Source organism: Tursiops truncatus, chromosome 14 (assembly GCF_011762595.2).
Source record: "Tursiops truncatus isolate mTurTru1 chromosome 14, mTurTru1.mat.Y, whole genome shotgun sequence".
Classification (NCBI taxonomy): domain Eukaryota; kingdom Metazoa; phylum Chordata; class Mammalia; order Artiodactyla; family Delphinidae; genus Tursiops; species Tursiops truncatus.
The window spans coordinates 9015854-9036526 of NC_047047.1; the positions used below are offsets into that span (position 1 = coordinate 9015854).

General features: G+C 50.8%; 1 protein-coding gene across 9 annotated transcripts in view; it reads left to right on the forward strand.

The window, feature by feature from the left end:
- The first annotated feature begins 2922 nt into the window (after positions 1 to 2922).
- NEURL3 (neuralized E3 ubiquitin protein ligase 3) overlaps positions 2923 to 20673 on the forward strand; it is a 106515-nt gene continuing 88764 nt past the window's right edge. For 3 of the 9 annotated variants that reach the window (XR_012325593.1, XR_012325592.1, XM_073791094.1), the window contains exons 1-3: positions 3192 to 3378; positions 7501 to 7986; positions 8961 to 9032. Coding sequence is in view for 7 of the 9 variants with exons in the window: in XM_073791094.1 (XP_073647195.1) it covers positions 3264 to 3378; positions 7501 to 7986; positions 8961 to 9032 (673 nt within the window). In the remaining 2 variants the exon portion in view is untranslated. Of the gene's footprint in view, positions 3379 to 7500; positions 7987 to 8960; positions 9033 to 9683; positions 14218 to 20673 lie in introns of those variants that run through there. The other 6 variants (XM_019931114.3, XM_073791093.1, XM_073791096.1 and 3 more) reach the window with 6 other exon arrangements.

The window sequence follows — 20673 nt, forward strand, 5'->3', positions numbered from 1 at the left end:
TTTTTTTATTTTCCAAAATGGGGCTGGGTCTCCTTAGAGTCATGTCTGTGGGGCGCACGGCTGGCCCTCACCCTCCTGCTCGGCTGTGTCCTGGCACATACATATCTCCCTTCCCGATCCACCAGCCTGGGCTGCTGGGGCTCCTGCCTGGGAGGTTTGGCCGAGCCAGGGGCTGCTGGGTCAGAGGTCCTCAGGGCCCTGGAGATGCACAGTGCTGGTGACTCACTCCCCAGCGAGCTCACATGGGGCTCTGGGTACCCTGCCCCGCAGCAGCAAGACCGTAGGGCACTCGCAAGGCCCCAGGAAAGGCACTGATGTCCCCTTCAGTAAGGGGCGGCCCTTACTGCTCCTTTAATGGTAAGAGCTGATATCTACTGACAGTTCCTTTGCCTGTGCCAAGCACTCACACTTCAGTCCTCCTATCAGCCCCAAGGTAGGCACAGGGAGAAGGAAAACAGGAAACCAAAAGGGGAGAGGGCATGCCTCTCCCTTCCCCCTTTCCCTCATCTGTGAGCTGCCACACTGGCCTCGCAGCGGTGCCTCCTCTCCCCCGTCCCCACCCCGGCTCCCCTCTCCGGCGGGCTTCACACTCACAGGGTGGAGGGTGCTCTAGTGCCGGCACGGCAGGAGCCAGGGGGCCCAGGGCAGTGGAAGCTGTAGCAAATTCAGGGCCCAGGAAGATCTGCACGGGGCAGAAGTGTGTGGACGTAAGAGCACAGACCTAACTCGGGGCTGGCTACTTTGTGGGCACGCCCTAGCCTCCCTCTGACCTCTGGACCTCTGGGTCGGGTCCAGCTATTGACCAAGAGGATTTGATTGACCCCCGGAAGTGCTAGGGGGCTCACTGGCAGGAAGCGAGTGGGCAGAGAGAGCCACTGCGGGGGGACACATTTGGGAGCCACTGCGGTCCCAACCATTTCCTTCCAGGGTATCAGATCCACGGTCAGTTCCATTTCTCTCCACCAGGTGGCAGTGCTAGCCAAGCCCTCTGGCTTCCAGGGCGGAGGTTTTTCCAAGGGAGTGTGGATGCAGGACCATTCATCAGCTCACTCAAAATCAGTCAGGTATTCACCCAGGAGTGGAATTGCTGGGTTGTTAGGTAAGCTGATGGACAATTTTTAAAGAAACTGCAACACTGCACTGTTTGGCACTGACAAATCCTTGCTGACCGCCTCCTGTGCACACGGCCCTGATTGTTCTAGGGGCTGGTCTCCAGGCCTGGCAGCCCCCTGCCGTCCGAAATTTCGGCTTGATGGAGAACAGTTGAGCACAGGCAAGGGGCCTCAGGAGACACCAGGGGCTGGGCTGCCTAGCGGGGTCCCAGGTTGGTCTGGATTCCCACTGGCTTCCCACTTCCGCTTGACTGCAGGCTGGCGTGAACCCTGGGCAAGAGCTCAGCTTCCTCGGCTGTGTGGTGGAGGCTGAAGCAGCTGTCCAGAAGCTTCTCAGAGCACTTGAGGCATCTTAGGAGATGACCTGTGGGACAGCCCTTTGTAATGATGGGGGTCTGGGCAAACTGAGAGTTGACTGCTAGTGAGGGGACCCTGGGTGGGGAGGGAGGGACTGTGGGGACCTTCAAGGTGGGGGGAAGAGGGGCAGAGGTCTCAGAAGCCTCAGCCCCTCTGACCTCTGGTCCTGGGGGCGCCCATCCTATTTCTGAGGGCTCACGGGCTCGCACCTCCTGCAGTACCTGCTACAGCCAGCAGGGGGCGCCTCAGAGACTGCCCTTCTCTTGGAGGGCCAGTCATTGCCTTCCAGGAACAAACGTTTGCAGAGGCCTTGCGGCCAGGTGGGTGGCCTGCAAGGGAGAGTAGGGTGCAGTCTCCATCGTGGGATGGCCTCTGCCTCACACTCGGGCAACCAGTCAGCAACTCTCCCTACTAGTGTCAGTTGAACGGGAAGACGTTAAAATGCCCAGAGGAGCCGTGGCCTGAAAGAGGATGGTGGAGGCGGCACATCATGGCGGGTAGGGCACCCGCTCTCCAGCCAAACAGCCTGGGCCACGCCCTGGCCTGTCACTTGTATTTGTGGACAAGTTGCTTCACCTCTTTGTGCCTCAGTTTCCCCATTTATAAAATGAGAATGACTACCATAAATAGAACCTTTTCAAGAAGTTGCCATGAGGATTAGCAAGTTAATACTTGGACTTCATTTAACAAACACTACTGAGGGGGCTCTACTGAGGGTCTTGGGAGGGCCTTAGCCTGGAGGTCGAGGGCCAGGGTACCCGCATGCCTCCAAACTAACCTAGGGCTTGTCACCTAAAGTGGGGTCTGCAGAACCACCTTGTTTGAGAAGCAGAATCCCACAGGTGCCCCAGAGCTTCTGAATCAATCTTCATCTGAATAAGATCCCCGCGCTAGGTTCACGTGCACATTGCAGTCTGTTAGAGCAAAAGCCACTTTCCTGTCACCAGCCTCAGTTTCTCTCACGGAAGGGGCAGAAGATCTCTGACCTCTTTTCCACCTCTAACACCCTGGGAGCAAGGCCTTGGGCGTGACCTCCTGCGGGACTCTCTGCGTTTTGTGGGGGATTCTGGGAAGTGGAATTCCAGCTCCAGCAAAGCTGAGGAGCGATAGACACCTCTCCCTTTCCGTTTTGCTGGGCCCTCTCCTCTTGGCCGGAGACCCAGGCCTGGGGCAACTTCACAGGTCCTGGAATGCAGCTAATTCAATTCAGTCCACTTCACCAACACTGATTAAGCGCCTCCTGTATGCTGGGGTCAGTAGCAGTGAATCATTGCTACCCCGGCTGTACATCAGAATCATCTGTGGTGCTTTTATTCTTATTAGTTTGTTTTTTATTTTATTTTAGTTTTTACTTTTTGGCCACGCTGCACGGCTTCTGGGATCTTAGTTCCCTGACCAGGGATCGAACCCGTGTCTCCTGCAGTGGGAGCACGGAGTCTTAACCACTGGACCACCAGGGAAGTCCCTGGGGTGCTTTTTAGACATGCCGGTGCTGGGTCCCACCCCAGGCCACTGGGATCAAGGTCTCTGGGGGCAGGTCTGGGGACAGGTACTTATTAACGTGACTCAGGCAATTATAATGCACAGCCGGGTTGAGGGCAACTGGCCAAAAGTAAGAGAGAAATCTACCCAAATCCTACCCAGGCCACCTCCTCAGTGTCCGCTTCCTCCAGGCCAGCCAGCTGCAGCGGGCCTGTTGCAAGCCAGAGGAAGTCATCAGGAAACTCCCTGGACATGGCAACCTGTGACTGCAATCTCTAATTAATCATCAACAGTGTAATATGATCCCGGCCCATGACAAGGGGACCTGCTGAATCCTTCGGAAACCTGTCCACCGACCTTCTTCAGACCCAGGCACCAGTGTCCGAGGACCCCAGGCTGATGGGGGCTCAGATCTGCTGCCAGGCTGGTAAGTGGGAGCCCCGCGCTTGGTCCCTGGACCAGGAGTGCAGGAAGCAGAGGGGGTGCTCTGTGTTATTGCTGGGGAAGGAGTCTCGGGAGGCAGAGGTAGAATCAGTGTAAATATCGCTCAGGAGGAGTTTCTGATACAGGCTGGGCTGACCTAGGTAGTGAGCTATTAGGAGGCAGCGAGGTAGCGAACTTCCTTTCCTTGCAAGAATCCAAGAGAGGCTGAGTGACTCGGGTCCAGAATCCCTGCAGTGATGCGACGACCCACATGACCCATTTGCCTTCAGATCCTGTTGTGCAGAGTGAAGAGTGGCTGGGGTGGGAACAGGGTAGAGTGTAGGGGGCCTGGTGGAAGACCAGGGGTCCCAGCTCTGCCCCATGGACCTGTGGGACCTTGGGTGAGTCACTTCTCCCTGGGACCTCAGTTTCCTCACCCGCAGGCTGGGGGGCCAAGCAACACGCCTTGCCAGTTACAGAGCTGCCAGAAGCAGGAACCACAAGGTCACCAGGCACCGTGGTTCTCTGCCAGCCTCACCTGAGGCCACAGCGTTCCCTTAGTGTGCGGGGCAGGAGATGGAGAACCGGGTCTTTTACCAGCAGAGAGCCAGCCCGCGCGTTCCTGCTTCCAGAGCCTGGGCTCCGCTCCCTCCCAGGCGGCAGGAGACACCGATGCTGCTGCTGCAGTGGCAACTGTTTGGATTCCAGGCGATGATGGTGCCACGAAGGGGGCAGCGCAGGGGTGTGGCCCGGGATCCCTCACTTCTGGCTGCACCAACACCTCCCCATGCTCCGTTTCCTTAGAGTGCTTCTCTGTGGGGTGGTGGGGAGACTGGAAGGCACTTAGTGGGTGCCCGGTGCCAGGAGAGGCTGGATGGCTGGAGGGGCGGTGATGACAATGAAGACCCAGGGAGGTCCTCACTGCATGGGGGCCTGACCCCAGGTCACTTAGATTCCAAGAGCCTTGCTGCGAAGATTCTCGGGTTGGAATCCACCTGTCCAGCGGGTGGGACATCCAGAAGGCCATGACTGTGCTCCCTGCGCCCCAGCAGCCCAGGGAGTCCTCGTTGCCAAGCCCGGTGCACGGTGGGGGAGTGAAGGAGTCAGGCGGCGTGACTGGGGAGGGTCCTCCATGGGCCACGCAGCTTCTGGAGCCTCAGGATGCTGCCTGAAAATGCGGCTGATAAGAACAGCCACCTACGGGCATGAGGAGCTCAGAACCCCCTGCCCAGCCGGCTGGGGACAGGCCCACTTGGAGAGCCACACTTGGCCTGTACCCACCTCTGCCTCTCCCCGGCCCAGGAGCGGGGCGGGGGGGACTGGGTAGCCTGGGTCAAAGAATGGGAGGAGCCCTGCCAGCCTGCCCAGTGGAAGGAGACGCCACCCAGAGCCAACTCCAAACTCAGGCGCAGAGCCCCATGCAAAGCAGAGGAAGGGGCCGCGCAGGCGGATGCAGTCTTGCAGGCTCTCTGCCCGGCCGGCAGGACAAGGGTGGCTGTCAGTGCCACTCAACCTCGGCCTGTGCAGCTGGGAGAAGGGAGCACAGTCCACTGGCCCCTGGTGTCCTGTGCAGCACTTGTGTCCTCTCAGCCTCCCTCCTCTACTTGGTGACATGAGGACATAGCTCCCACAGGCCGATTTCCCTGGCTCCTCTGCTTCCCCCCATGCCCCATCCCACTGTCCCCAGAGCCAATCCTGCCTGCGTCAGCCCCTGTCCACGGCAGCTGTGCGGGGGATTGGGGGGGACTCCATCCACTGACCCCTTGCCGAGGGAGGGGAGTCAGCTGTCGGCCAGGACAGGGTCATCTCCACTGGGTACCGTCTCGGGCCACGAGCGGGGCCTGATGGGTCTCCCGTCGCCCCGACCCGAGGGTGGGCCCCTTTCCCTGCAGGGGCTGCACTGGGTGAGGCTGAGGTGATCCCTGTTCGAAGCCCAGCTCTGCCCTTGCTGCTCACCGCTGTCAGGCCTTGCCGCGTGGTGGCAGGGCTGGATGCGGTGGTGTGTGGAGAGGCTTAGGCTTAGGCTCACCACCCACACCGAGCCCACTCCAGGGCTCCCCTCCAGTCCCGACCTCAGGGTTGGGCGGTGACCCAGCCAAGTGAGGGGGGTGGCCCCCACCCTCCAGGGTGGGTTACGGCTGATTACATCAGGAGCCCCACCTGCCCCCCGCTCCCAGCCCGACGCCTGTCCAGGTGGGCACTGAAGTCCTCACGTTCAGGATCCCCAGACAAGTGCCTGGAGACTCCAGGCCTGGGCTGTCAGGCACATCATTCCCACTGTGGATAAGGGACCAAACCCAGAGGGGCAGTGACCTGCCTAGGTCCGCAGCAGAGCCGCGGCTAGAATCCGGGTGTCGGTCCTCACTGCCCTCCACAGGGTCTCCTGGCTGCCCCAGCAACTTGAGTGGATGCAAGGACAGATCCACCTGATGTCAGGACCCTCAACTCTGGCTGGGCCAACCCTTTGGGAAGGGAGGGAGAGACCAGGGCATTCCAGGAAGGGGTGGTGGCGTGGGCAGGGGCGTGGGTGAGGCTGAGGGAGGGGTGAGCTTGGATAGTAGGGTGGGTTCAGAGGCCCCCCGAGCCAGGGTGAGCGCTTGTCCCTCACACGTTGGGTGAGGGAACCGTGCCAGGCTTGTCTTTGGCCTTTGGAGGTCAGGGATGGATTCACTGTGACCTTAAGGCTGTCCCTTGTGCCTGACCAGGAGCCTCCCCTCCTTGTGCTGGGCTGGAAACTTGCAGGCATGTGGGTGTCAGAGAGGAGGGCTGGGGTCTGGCTCAAGTGTTTTTTTTTTTTTTTTGGCTGCATCGGGTCTTCGTTGCTGTGCGCAGGTTTTCTCTAGTTGCAGTGAGCGGGGGCTACTCTTTGTTGTGGTGCGCGGGCTTCTCATTGCAGTGGCTTCTCTTGTTGCGGAGCACGGGCTCTAGGCGCACAGGCTTCAGTAATTGTGGTATGTGGCCTCAGTAGTTGTGGCTCGCGGGCTCTAGAGTGCAGGCTCAGTAGTTGTGGCACACGGGCTTAGTTGCTCCGCGGCATGTGGGATCTTCCCGGACCAGGGCTCGAACCTGTGTCCCCTGCATTGGCAGGCGGATTCTTAACCACTGCCTGGCTCAAGTTTTGACTGAATTCACCTCTTTTAATTTTCTATTTCCCTCTTCCAACCCAGAAAGAGCAGGGCCAGGAGGGGAGGAGGAGGGGATGGGGAGAGAGAGATAAGGCCTATGGAGATAAGAGCCGTTCTGGGGGCAGAAAGCTCTGCCAGCTTCCTCCAGGCCTCTGGGGCTGAGAGAAAGAGCTGCCCAGCAAGGAACTTAACCTTCCCGGCTGCCAAGTGGAGTCAGGTCAGGAAATCCCGTGATTTCAAAGCCTACCCAGGACTTGGCTGGGCCCAGCCCACGATTCTGAGGGGCTGACCTGGGACTCCCTCTCTGCAGGCTTTGCCCCCTCACCGGATTGGGAGTTGCCAGGCACCTTCTCTCCCAGGACAAGAAAGTCACCCTCTTTGGGGTCCATGGGCTTCACAAGTCACGCGGGTTCTCTGTGGGAAAATCAGAAAGTCACACAAGCAGAGAGGAAAACACAGCACCAGAGACGACCACACACACAGCATGTCAGTCCAGTTCCTTTCAGGCTGTTTCTAGAAACAGATGAGATATACATGTATATAGTAAACGTATAAATGTATGTGTCAAAACCAGGGTCATATTCTGTCTACCGTTCTAAAACCTGCTCTTTCTAGTTAACGGCAATAAGAGCCGTTACCAGGTATCCAGAGCCGGTGCTGCCATTAAAGGAACTGCGGTTCCTTTAATTTTTACAACATTCCCTACGGGAGGGGAACTGAGGCTTGGGGAGATTCACGAGGGAACTAAGATCCCTGATAGGCAAAGCGGGCTCCTCACTGGTTCTAATGTCGGGGTGGGGAGAGGTGGGGGGGTGGGGGTGGGGAGAGGTGGGGGGGTGGGGGTGGGGAGAGGGGGTGGGGGAAGAGCGGGGACAGTGGCACCGGAGAGCGAGGGCTGGTGGAAACGCCCCCTCCCCTGGGAGTGGGGGGTGCTGTGATGGCCTTTGCAGCCCGTGGGTCCGGCCCGCCCCGCCCCGCACTGACACCTCCCGCCCCCGCAGACGGCGAGATGCCCCGAGAGGCGCTCCGTTTCCACGCCGAGGCCGTGGGCGCGCAGGTGCGTCTGGACGCGCAGCGGAGCACCGCGCGCAGGCGCGCCACATTCCGTGACGGCATCGTGTTCAGCCAGCGGCCGGTGAGGCCCGGAGAGCGCGTGGAGCTGCGCGTGCTGTGTCACGAGTGCGGCTGGGTTGGCGGCCTCCGCGTGGGCTTCACGCGCCTGGACCCCGAGCGGGTGACCGCGTCCGGCCTGCCCCCCTTCGTGTGCCCGGACCTGGAGCAGCAGAGCCCGACGTGGGCGGCCATGCTGCCCGATGGCTGCGGGCTCACCGGGGACGTGGTGCGCTTCTGGGTGAACCGCCTTGGCCGGCTCTTCGCCCAGGTAAACGCGGGCCCCCGGCTCCTGCTGCGTAAGGACGTGCTCATGGGCGCCCCGCTCTGGGCCGTGATGGACGTGTACGGGACTACGAAGGCCATCGAACTGCTGGGTGAGGCCACGGGTGGGGACCCAGGCTCCTCCCCTTGGCGGGAGGAGGTGGAGGCTCGGGCGGTACTTCACGGGCATCCAGAGCCGCGGGGAGAACTGTTGTTTCATTCATATGCAGCCAGTTTTTCCATCAGCTCAAGTCAGGGTATGAAGATGGGCACTGGGGACAAGACCTAGTCATAGGGAGGGCAGCCTCATCTCTGAAGAATGAGAAGACGTACTCAGCACCCCAAACATCTGTTAGAGGGGTGATCTCTTTCACAAAGGAAGAAATTTGGGAGCTAGGCTTTGCAGTCTAAGTAGGAGTTTGCTGAGACAGGGGTGGCAACAAAGGGAACATAAGTGTGAGAGTTAGAGGAGAGCAGGAAGGCAGCCTGGGGGGCAAAGGTGAGATGTTCAGGCACTGGGTGGGGAAACAAGGACCACCTGAAAGGAGAGAGGATTTCAGGAGAGGGAGGAGATACAGGAACACTCATAAAAAGAAATTTTGGCATTCTGGGCTGGTGTTCCATGGGCCTGCACCAGCTTTCCAGACACCCCCGCGCGTTTGTTTTTCACACTGCTTGTCACAGCTGCTGGAGCCTCACCTCTGGAGCCCCTGAATTGGTAGGTCTGGAGTGGAGCCCCAAGCACCTGTTTTCCCTCCTGGGGGATTTTGAAGCACATCTGGGTTGGGGACCGTGAATAATGAGGAAGGTCTTCGCTCAAGCAGCGGAAGTAGGGCAGAGGGGAGCTGTCTAAAGGAAGGACGGATTAGCAGGAGGAACCTGCAGTTCTACAAATTCTCTGCTGGGTTCAACTGGGAAAGGGGCAGCCACACAGGGCTGGGTGACCAGCTTGGAGCTCCAGCATTGCACCCCAGAAAAGAAAGGGGATGGACACTTTGCTTTAGGGGCAGGGGCTGGGGAGGTGGGAGGGAACGAGGACACCCTGACTTTGCTTTCCCCAGGCCCTGACTTTCCCTTTCTGCCTTAGATTCTACAGTCAGCGCCCCGACCCCAGCCATGCCGTGGGTCCTCAGTGATGAGGCTCTGCCTGAGTTCAAAGGTGAGTGGCTTCCCCGAGCCCCAGGGACTCCCCAGGACTCCAGCACTAGGGGAGCTGGGGGAGGCCCCAGCCCTGGGAACTCAGTTAAGTCTTTCCAAGTCCTATCAAGTCTCCCACGGGCTTTAGGCCAGAAAGATTTGGCTCTGCCCCTGGAAACCTAAAAGCAATTTGACAGCTCTGCCTTCTAGAACATTGGCTAACTTCACAAGTTACTGGAGCACATTCATGAACAGGTGTTATTTTGTCCGTCTGCTTTTAAAAAAGCAATCCACGTTCATAGTAATTTGCCAAACAGAAATAAAATACGTATTAAAGGATAAAGAAGGAAGTAAAACAAAAACAAAAAAACACCTCCCAAACCTTGCATTACCTGTTAGGTGGATTTCCTCCCAGTATTTTGTGGACTTATATATGGGGAGTTATTTGTGCTTTGTTTTCCTTTTTTCTAAAGTGGAATCTTATTATATGTATGTTTGTACCTTATGGTTTTCGTCCCAACCTTTTTCACTTGATTACATTGTGAGCATTTTCTTACAAGGTAATATTCTTCAGAATCCGACTGCAGAGTTCTCTGTTCTGTGGTTATATCATGAGTGGGCTGCCCACCCCTTGCCCCCAAGCGCCCCTGACCTCTGTTGTCCCCTTTCCCAGCCACAGCAGGAGAGGAGTGTGCCATCTGCTTCCACCAGGCTGCCAACACCTGCCTTGTCCCCTGCGGCCACACACACTTCTGCAGCTGCTGTGCCTGGCGGGTCTTCAGGGACACGGCCAAATGCCCTGTGTGTCGCTGGGAGATTGAGGCGGTGGCCTCGGCTTGGGACCCTCCTGCTCTGGGCCCTGGTGTAGGTGCTCGGCTCTGAGCCCAGCCCCTGCCAAGGGACGAGGTGCAGCTCTGCCCACTTCCTGGAGAAGAGTCAGAAAGCCTGGTTAGCGACAGGTGTGGCGGAGAGATAGAGTCAGGGCCGCAATGGCTCTTCCCCCTCCTCAGCAGGAGGGGGCCAGTGGACCAAGGAGGTGCCCCTTTCTGCCCACACCGGAACTACCTCCCTGGTGGGCGTCTGGCTGGAGAAAGTGGCTCAGCAATGGGCCAGCGGGGTTCTCACCCCTCTGCCTAGCTCCTCGTTCATTTTTGCCTGCCAAGGCTTTTGGCGGGTCACCTGGTTCAGCCACCATGAACCTAGCAATCCCCGGTACACTGGAGTCCCAGGAACCCACATGTGCCAATGAGAAGGGCCTTTGTGTAGAGAGGGGGCAGCCTGATCCCTGGTTTTATGGCTAAGGAAGTTAAGGTACCTGCGCGTGTCTGGTGACGCCCTGCCCACCCCGGGGTATTGAGGAGCCTGGACCAGATGCAGGGAGCATCTGGGTGGAATTTTGTTTATTTATTTATTTTTTTAAATTGAAGTATAGTTGTTATACAGTATTAATAAGTTATAGATGTACAATGTAGAGATTCACAATTTTTAAATGTTATACTCCATTTATAGTTATTATAGAACTATTGGTTGTCTTCCCCCTGTTGTATAGTATATCCTTGTAGCTTATTTTGTACCTAATAGTTTGTACCTCTTAATCCTCTACCCCTAAATTGCCCCTCCCTGTTCCTTCTCCCTACTGGTAACCACTAGTTTGTTCTCTATATCTGTGAGTCTGCTTTTTTGTTATATTAACTAATTTGTTGTATTTTTTTAGATTCCAAATATAAATGAAATCATACAGTATTTGTCTTTCTCTGTCTGACTTATTTCACTTAGCATTATGTCCTCCAAGTACATCCATTTTGCTGCAAATGGCAAAATACCATTCTTTTTTATGGCCGAGTAGTATTCCATTGTATATGTATACCATAACTTCTTTATCCATTCGTCTGTTGATGGACACCTAGGTTGCTTCCATATCTTGACAATTGTAAATAAGGCTGCTGTGAACATTGGGGTGCATGTATCTTTTCAGTCTGTGTGTGTCTCTGTATCTGAAATAAGTCTCTTGTAAGGCAGCACATATGGGTCTTGGTTTTGTATCCCTCAGCTACTCTGTCTTTTGGTTGTAAATTTAGTCCATTTACATTTAAGGTAATTATCAATATGTGTTCTTATTGCCATTTTGTTAATTGTTTTGGGTTTGTTTTTGTAGGTCTTTTTTCTTCCTTTCTTCTTGTTTTGTTCTCTTGATATTTGATGACTATCTTTAGTGTTATGTTTGGATTCCTTTTTCTTTTTTGTGTGTATATCTGTTATAGATTTTTGGTTTGTGGTTACCATGATTTTTGGTTTGTGGTTACCATGAGTCCACACATACATATATATATATATATATATATACACACACATACATATATATGTATATATATGGTTGTTTCAAGTTGCTGATTGCTTAATTTGAAACATTTTAGCAGACATAGAGAACAAACGTATGGACACCAAGGGGGGGAAAGGGGAGGTGGGATGAATTAGGAGATTGGGATTGACATATATACACTAATATGTATAAAATAGATAACTAATGAGAACCTGCTGTATAGCACAGGTAACTCCACTTCACTGTACAGTAGAAACTAACAAAGCATTGTAAAACAGCTATACCCCAATTAAAAAAAAAAAAAGAAATGCATTTTAAAAACCCTGCATTTGTACTCTCTTCCCCTCACAATGACTGTTTCTGATGTTGCATTTTGCATATAATTATTTTGTGTATCCCTTAGCTGCTTATGTGGATAGAGATGATTTTACTACTTTTGTCTTCTAACCTCCCTACTAGCTTTGTGTGTGGATGATTTCCTACCTTTACTGTATGTTTGCCTTTACCAGTGAGCTTCCTCATTTCATAATTTCCTTGTTGCTAGCTGTGGCCTTTTCTTTTTAACCTAGAGAAGTTCCTTTAACATTTGTTGTAAAGCTGGTTTGGTGGTGTTGAACTCCTTTAGCTTTTGCTTGTCTGTAAAGCTTTTGATGTCTCCATTGAGTCTGAACGAGAGCCTTGCTGGGTAGAGTACTCTTGGTTGTTGGTTTTTCTCTTTCATTACTTTAAGTATATCCTGTCACTCCTTCTGGCCTGCAGAGTTTCCGTTGACATATCAGCTGATAGCCTTATGGGATTTCCCTGTATGTTATTTGTTGCTTTGCCCTTGCTGCTTTTAATATTCCCTGTCTTTAATTTTTGTCATTTTAACTACAGTGTGTCTTGGTATGTTCCTCTTTGGGTTAATCCTGTATGGAACTCCCTGTGTGTCCTAGACTTGAGTGACTGTTTCCTTTCCCAGGTTAGGGAATTTTTCAGCTATTGTGTTTTCAAATATGTTTTCAGCCCCTTTCTCTCTTCCGCTTCTGAGGCCCATATAATGTGAATATTAGTGCATTTGATGTTGTCCTAGAGGGCTCTTAAACTATCCTAATTTCTTTTCATTCTTTTTTCTTTTTTCTGTTCAGGGGCAGTGATTTCCAGTACTCTGTCTTCCAACTCACTGACCTGTTCCTCTGTATCATTTGGTCTGCTGTTGATTCCTTCTAGTGTATTTTTCGTTTCAGTTGTTGTATGCTTTGTCTCTGTTTGGTTCTTTATATTTTCTAACTCTTTGTTGAAAACCCCTAACTGCTTGTTCTGCGCATCCATTTTTCTCCCGAGGGTTTTGATCGTCTTTACGATCGCCGCTCTGACCTTTTTCTTCAGTAGGTTGCCTCTCTCCGTTTTACTTAGTTCTTCTTCTTGGGGTTTTATTTTGTTCCTCCATCTGGGACGTGTTCTTCTGGTGCCTCACTTTGTCTAAAGTGCTATCTGTATTTTTATGTATGTGGTAGGTTAGTTACATTTCTCGACCTTGGAGAAGTGGCCTCCTGTAGGAGACGTCCTGTGTGTCCCAGCAGTGTACTTACTCCCCTCTCATCACCCAAGCTATATGTTAGGGGTTCCCCCTAAGAGGGCTGTGTGGGTCCTTCCATTGTGGTAGGCTGACTACGTGAGCAGTCTGGTACAGGCTTGGTTGGCCCTGCCCTGTGTGCACGCTGCTGGCTGCTGGTTAGCAAGGCTTGGTCATGCGGCAGCTGGCTGAGGAACTCCAGGGGACCCTGGGGCTAGTGTTGGCTCACTGGTGGGCAGGGTTAGCGTCCAGAAGACTCTGGGGTTGTTGCCTGCCCACTGGTGGGTGAAGCCAGGTTCTAGGGTTGGTGCTAGACGACTGGCAGGCAGAGCTGGGTCCTGGAGTCTGGCTGCAGAGCCCAGGGATCCTGGAGCTGGTGTCGGATTGCCGGTGGGGTGAGGGAAAGGACTGGTCCCTGACACAGTTGGGTATGGAGTCCAAGGTGTCCCGAAGCTTGTGTTGGCCTGTTAGTGAGCCAAGATGGCAGCCACCGGCAGCAGTGTTCACGCGGTAGGATGAGTGCCCCAAAATATCTGCTGTCGGTGTCTATGTCCCCAGGGTGAGCCACAGCCGCCCCCCTGCCCCCGCCTTTCCAGGAGACTCTCCGAGACCAGCAGGTAGGTCTGGCCCAGGCTCCTATCACATTACTGCTTCTGCCCTGGGTCCCAGCGTGGGTGGGATTTTGCATGCGCCCTTTAAGAGCGAGGTCCCTGTTTCCCCCCATCCTTTGGGACTCCGGAAATTAAGCCCTGCTGGCCTTCAAAGCCAAATGTACTGGGGGCTTGTCTTCTCGGTGCCCGACCCTCAGGCTGGGGATCTTGGCATCAGGCTCAGAGCTCTCACTCCTGTGAGAGGAACCTTTGCAGTTCCTCTCCAGCTTGTGGGTTGCCCACCCAAGGGCATGGGACTTGATTATATGGTGAGTCTGCCCCTCCTACCCATCTCAGTATGGTTCCTTCTTTATGTCTTTAGTTGTAGAAGATCTTTTCTGGTAGGTCTGGGCTTTTTCATCAATGGTTGTTCTGTATATCATTGTGATTTTGGTGTGCTCGTGAGAGGGGATGAGCTCAGGGTCTTTCTACTCTGCCGTCTTGGCCGCTGTCCGCCTGGTAGAATGTTGACAGTCTGTATAGAAGCTGGGTCACTTTAACAAGTCCTCTGTAAAGGCGATCAGCAGCCACCTGCCCCACCTTCCTTGCAGGGCGGTTGTGAGGTCCCAGTGAGATCGTGCATCTGAAGATGAGTGAGCATGTGAGAGTGCGCTGTTACCATTGGGCTTCTTTCCTTGCCAGTTTCTGAGATATCAAAATAAAGTTTGTCTTTTATGAATGATTTTGTAATGTGTATGTCCCCTCTGTTGCAGTCAGTGGGAGTGAGTAGGGCTGGGGACTGGTCAGGTTGCAGGGGCGTGGGGACATGCCTTCCTCTTCTCCACAGAGACATCTTGGGCTTGCAGTGGACTAGGCAGGGTCTGGGCCCTCAGGCCTGTGGACTCTGGACTCTGTGTTGCTGAGCATGTGAAGGGGATAGTCCTACAGCTACAACCGGGCTCTGCCCTTGCCACCCTTGACTTGTGAGGACTTCCTGGAGGCTCTGGCTCTTGAGTGAAGGGAGGAGGTGACCCGGGGACCCCCTCGTCAGCCAGTATTTGTGGCGGGGGATGGAGGAGGACAAGCCATACCTGTTACTTTGCTCTGGTTCCTGCTTCATGGCTGGTGAGGGAGAGAGCTAACAGGGAGTTTGAACCTCTTTTGCCCAAGATCATGATGATGGGCCCCTCCACAAACGGCATCCCTGCACCATGGCCAGCCAGAGGGTCAAGACTTTGGGTTAGGTGACCCCAGAATAGCTTTCACTCTGGAGTGGGATCTCCTCTCTGCCACCCTTGGGTGTTCTAACCTTGGTCACGTGAGCCTCAGTTTCTTCATCTGTAAAGTGGAAATAAGATAATTTTCTTTGCTGGTACGTTGTGAGGATAGTGAATGAATGAATGAAACTTGTAGCTTAGAGGAAGTACTCAAAATACGGCAGCTTCCTTCCCCTGGAAAAGGCATCTCCCAGGAGAAGCAGCCAACAGATCACTGGGCTGGCGGTCGGGGTCTGGGGGGTGGTCCCGGCGGCCCCCTCATCACCCCAGTATTTTGGAATGATTCCTAGGGATCCTAAGACAACTTTTTTCATCTTTTAAGTGTCTTTTTTTTTTTTTTTAAACCCAAATACCTCCAAGGCGAGGGTAGCACTTTAATCCTACTTCCAGCGAATGCCTCCTTATTAGTTAACACCTAGCGAAGCCTTTGAAATGATATAACCAGAGGGGGGACTTCTGTAGTGGTGGCATAAGGACTTCTGTAAAGGCTTTTCTCCATAAAAGTAACAGAAATATTGGCAAGATTATAAAATTCAACATTTACAGAACTCTGGATATTAACCAAAGGCTAACAAGGTTTATCAAAGAGAATTTACTCAATTTCGGTAAGAGCAGTGGGGTTTGTGGTGGTTTAACCTGGCCTGCTCCCATCCCTCTAACCTCAGCTCCACGGTAGCCTTAAAAACCAGCAGGCTTGCAGCCACCAGAGGGGACAGGTTGTGTTGTGAACTCCTCAGAAAGCTCTACCACCAGAGCATCATCACTGTTTGGCCTGTACTACACTTCCCTGGAAAGTCTTCATTTATAGGGTGTTGTCATTACTTAACCCAACTTGGAACCCTCTCCATGGGAAAACCCCTATTCCCAGGGCATTTGTCAAACATCATCAGCTTCAGTTGTTTAACATTGCAGCTGCCTGAAACCGTGATACCAGTTGAGACAAACAAGGACAGCCAGGAATGTTTATCTCAGGCAGGCAGTGAGCCACACTGTGTCTGACCATGGGCAGGAGTAGTTGGGCTGGATGTCTGGGTCAAAGAATTAAGGCAAAGCCCCAGATACTGAAAGTTCCGTAAGGCAACAGAAGCCTCTATATCTGGAAGGCTAATTTTTTAAAATAAAATGTATTTATTTATCTATTTATCTATCTATCTATCTTTGGCTGCGTTGGGTCTTCGTTGCTGTGCGCGGGCTTTCTCTATTTGCGGTGAGAGGGAGCTACTCTTCGTTGCTGTGCGTGGGCTTCTCATTGCGGTGGCTTCTCTTGTTGCGGAGCACAGGCTGTAGGTGCGCAGGCTTCAGTAGTTTTGGCTCGTGGGCTTCAGTAGTTGTGGCTCACCGACTCTAGAGCACAGGCTCAGTAGTTGTGGTGCACGGACTTAGTTGCTCCGCAGCACGTGGGATCTTCCCGTACCAGGGCTCGAACTTGTGTCTCCTGCATTGGCAGGCACATTCTTAACCACTGTGCCACCAGGGAAGCCCCAGAAAGCTAATTGTTGACTCACCTTGTCCAGCAGTACATACATTCCATTTCTCATTATCACTTTAGGCAGATGCGGTGTAATTCACAGCTGAATATTCTATTCTTTGCAAGCAAGGCACCCAGGCTAACCAGGAATCTCAGTTCCAGGGGAGATGACACCCAAGAAAAGCCAAGTATTTGAGGAAAGCTAACATCACGGGGGAAAAGGCATCCAACTCAGCAAAAAGAGGACTTCATACCTGAAAAAAAATACACAGTTAATAGAGCAGACAGACCTGGGCTTTAAGACAAATATAATTAGATGCAAAAAGATATTGCATCAAAAAATCTAGGTACAAAAAAAAAAAATCTAGGTACCTTGGAAACAAAAAACTAAATCATTGAAATAAAAACTTATTAGATGGACTGAACAGCAGAAAGATTATAGCTGAAAAATAATTCATGATCTGGAAGCAAACAGAATGGACTGCAAAGTTACAAAGAGATGAAAAATATGAAATAAAAGAGAATAGATGCAGAAATTCAAATATCCAAAATTTCAGGGGAAAATAGAGAAAATGGAGGAAAGAGAATACTCAAAGAAGAAAGGAAAATTTATATTGAGGAAAGACATGACTCTTCATACTGAGAAAGCATGCTAGTTGCCAAACAGAATACATGGAAAAAAACCCAAAAAACCTTCATCTTCACACATACTGATGAAATTGCAGAGCATTGGGGGTAAAGAGAAGACCCAAGGAGGAAAAAAATAGATCACATACAAAGAATGTGAATCAAATTAACAGTAGACTTTTCCCCAACTATACTGGATGTTGAAAGACAATGGAATAATATCTTCAAGGTTCAGAGAGTTTTTAAATTTTATTAAGGTATAATTTACATACACTAAAATGTACAGATCTTAAGTCTTCATTTTGATGAGGGAATAATTTTGAAATTTAAAATTCTCCAAGCAACTACTCTCTCCTTCAAGCATGAGAGAAAAATGAAATTTTCAGATATAAACTTGGTTTTTCACTCACCAATACTTTATGAAAGAATTTTTAGAGAAATTGCTTCATAAGAAAAAACAAGAAAAGTTAACTTTTTGTGATCAATGAAAGCACAGAAAGTTGAGTCTAAATACGTGTTAGTCATTAAAAAAAATCAATAAAAATCTGGAGTGAAAACCACAGTCAGTATCATTTTGGATGGAGCGAGGGGAAGCAAAAGCATGCTAAGTTTCTTTTCTCACTAGGAAGAAATAAACAACAAAATGAGAAAAATGTAAGTTGAATTGATACGTTGAAGAACATACAGTGTGTAGAAGACTACAAACAGAATATATAAATTCCAAATCATTAAAATAATAGCACTCCAATTTCAACAATCCAACAAAAGGCAGGATAGGAGATAAAAGAATAAAAAGTAAAGTAGATAGGTACAAGTCCAGACAGAGCAGTACTAATAGTAAATGTGAATGGGTTAAATTCACCTCTCAGTTGACAAGGATTTTCAGTTTGGGCAAATAAAAAATATAAATAAATTTAAAAAATACAATCCTGTTACATTCTATCTCTGAGAGGTGGACCTAGAACAAAATCCAAGAAGACTAAAAATAAAGGAAAAAAAAATATACCAAGCAAATATGAAGAACAAACAAACACATTGTGGCAGCCCATGATCAGGCTTGCCTTGGAGATCCCTCAAGGTAACATAAATGGAAAATGCCTGGGCCTTGCAGCATAAGAGCAGATAGGAAGAGATTGCCCAGTGCTGACTCAGAAAGAGCCCAGGTATCAGGCTGGGGACCACGCTCCCTGATGGGTTGAAGTTCTGCTGTGTATGTAGTGTTGATTGTTTTTGATACTGAAGTGAGACCATGATTCTACACTTCTCATACATCTTACTCCATTTAAGACCATCAAATTTTGGGCATATCTCTTGAGACATAAGTGGGCAACCAAGAGCCACCTCCCCCCCTGAATCAATATCCTATGTAAATCCTTTGATCTAGTTATTTGTAAACCAAAAGTAAAAGTTTCCTTAAACTAGGTCCAAGTCATTATTCTTGTTCATCATAAAAGACAGATTAGGCTCCTTGGTCTTAGCTTCTGCTCAGTTGTAGCTGTATTAGCATCAGACAAACTAGAATTTAAGAGAAAAAAAAGATTATAGGGGATAAGGAGGGAATTCAACTAGAGATTATCATACTAAGTAAAGTAAGTCAGAAAGAGAAAGACAAATACCATATGATATCACTTATATGTGGAACCTAAAATATGACACAAATGAACCTATCTATGAAACAGGGACTTCCCTGGGACTTCCCTGGGAAACAGGGACTTCCCTGGTGGTCCAGTGGTTAAGACTCCATGCTCCCAATGCAGGGGGCCCGGGTTCGATCCCTGGTCAGGGAACTAGATCCCGCATGCCGCAACTAAGATCCGGAGCAGCCAAGTAAATAAATAACTATTAAAAGAAAGAAAGAAAGAAACAGAAACAGACTCATGGACATAGGGAACAGACTGGTCGTTGCCAAGGGGGAGGGGGTTGGGGGAGGAATGCAATGGGAGGCTGGGGTTAGCACATGTGAGCTTTTATATATAGAATGGATAAGCAGCAAGGTTCTAGTGTAGAGCACAGAGAACTATATTCAATATCCTATGATAAACCATATGGAAAAGAATATTTTAAAAAAAGGAATGTATATATATGTGTAACTGAATCACTTTGCTGTACAGCAGTAATTAACACAACATTGTAAATCAACTGTACATCAATAAAGTAAAAAATATAAATAAATATGATTATAAAAAGAATTATTCATAATAGTGCCAAAGTGGAAGACAATCTAGTTGTCCATCAGCTGATGAATGGATAAACAAATGTGCCCTGTCCATACAACGGAATGTTATTTGACCATTAAAAAAAGGAATGAAGGGCTTCCCTGGTGGCGCAGTGGTTGAGAGTCCGCCTGCCGATGCAGGGGACACGGGTTCGTGTCCCGGTCCGGGAGGATTCCACATGCCGCGGAGCGGCTGGGCCCGTGAGCCATGGCCGCTGAGCCTGCTCCGCGATGGGAGAGGCCACAACAGTGGGAGGCTGCGTACCGCAAAACAAAAACAAAAACAAAAACAAAAAACAAAAACAAAAAAAGGAATGAAGTGCTGATTCATGCTGCTACATGCTACAACATGGATGAACCTTGAAAACATGCTGAGAGAGGGAAGCCAGTGGCAAATGGCCACATAATTGAATAATTCCATCCCTAGGAAATGTCCGGAATAGGCAAATCCATAGAGACAGAAAGCGGATTAGTACAGGTGCCAGGGGCTCGAGGGAGGGAGGGGTGGGGAGTGACAGCTAAGGGCTATGGGGGGACAAGGAAGAGGTTTTAAAATTGATTTTGATGATGGTTGCACACTTTGTGGATATGCTAAAAACCACCGGACTGCACACTTCAAAGGGATGGGTGTTACGGCATGTGAGTTATATCCAACTTTAAAATTATGAAAAAGAAGCTACACACCAAAATAGATGAATAGAGATGTGCTAGTGGAAGAAAAAGAAGGGAATGTTAGCCCTGGGAGCAGGAAAATCTTCAAAGAAGAAGCAACATTTAAACTGTTCTTTTTTTTTTAACATCTTTATTGGAGTATAATTGCTTTACAATGCTGTGTTAGTTTCTGCTTTATAACAAAGTGAATCAGTTACACATATACATATGTTCACATATCTCTTCCTTCTTGCGTCTCCCTCCCTCCCACCCACCCTCCCTATCCCACCCCTCTAGGTGGTCACAAAGCACGGAGCTGATCTCCCTGTGCTATGCGGCTGCTTCCCACTAGCTATCTATTCTACGTTTGGTAGTGTATATGTGTCCATGCCACTCTCTCACTTTGTCACGGCTTACCCTTCCCCCTCTCCGTATCCTCAAGTCCATTCTCTAGTAGGTCTGTGTCTTTATTCCCGTCTTGCCCCTAGGTTCTTCATGACCTTTTTTTTTTTTTCTTTTTTTCTTAGATTCCATATATATGTGTTAGCATACGTGTCAGTATTTGTTCTTACAGGGCTAATGGCTATTTTGAAGGCAGGGAGGAGGGGAAAGGTATTCCACATAGGGGGCACAGCACATGCAAAGATGGACAAGTGCAGGACGTGTCTGGGGAATTATGGGGAGGTCACACTGGCCAAAGCAGAAGGAGCAGGAAGCCGCAAAGGAGTCCAAGGGGAAGGTGGGCTGGGGCCAGCCGTTGAGAGCTCTGCCGGCCGACGAGTGGCTGCAGGGGGTGCCTTTGAGGTCCAGGCTGGCTGCAGGAGGGCTAATCTGTCAGTGGGCCCGTCTCACCTCAGTCAAACACACTCTGCTTGTAAGGCATCTGAGGAGAGAAACAGGCCCCTGCTCAGTTTCACTTACCTAGAAATCCAAGATTTCTAGGTTGTGATAAGAAGTCAC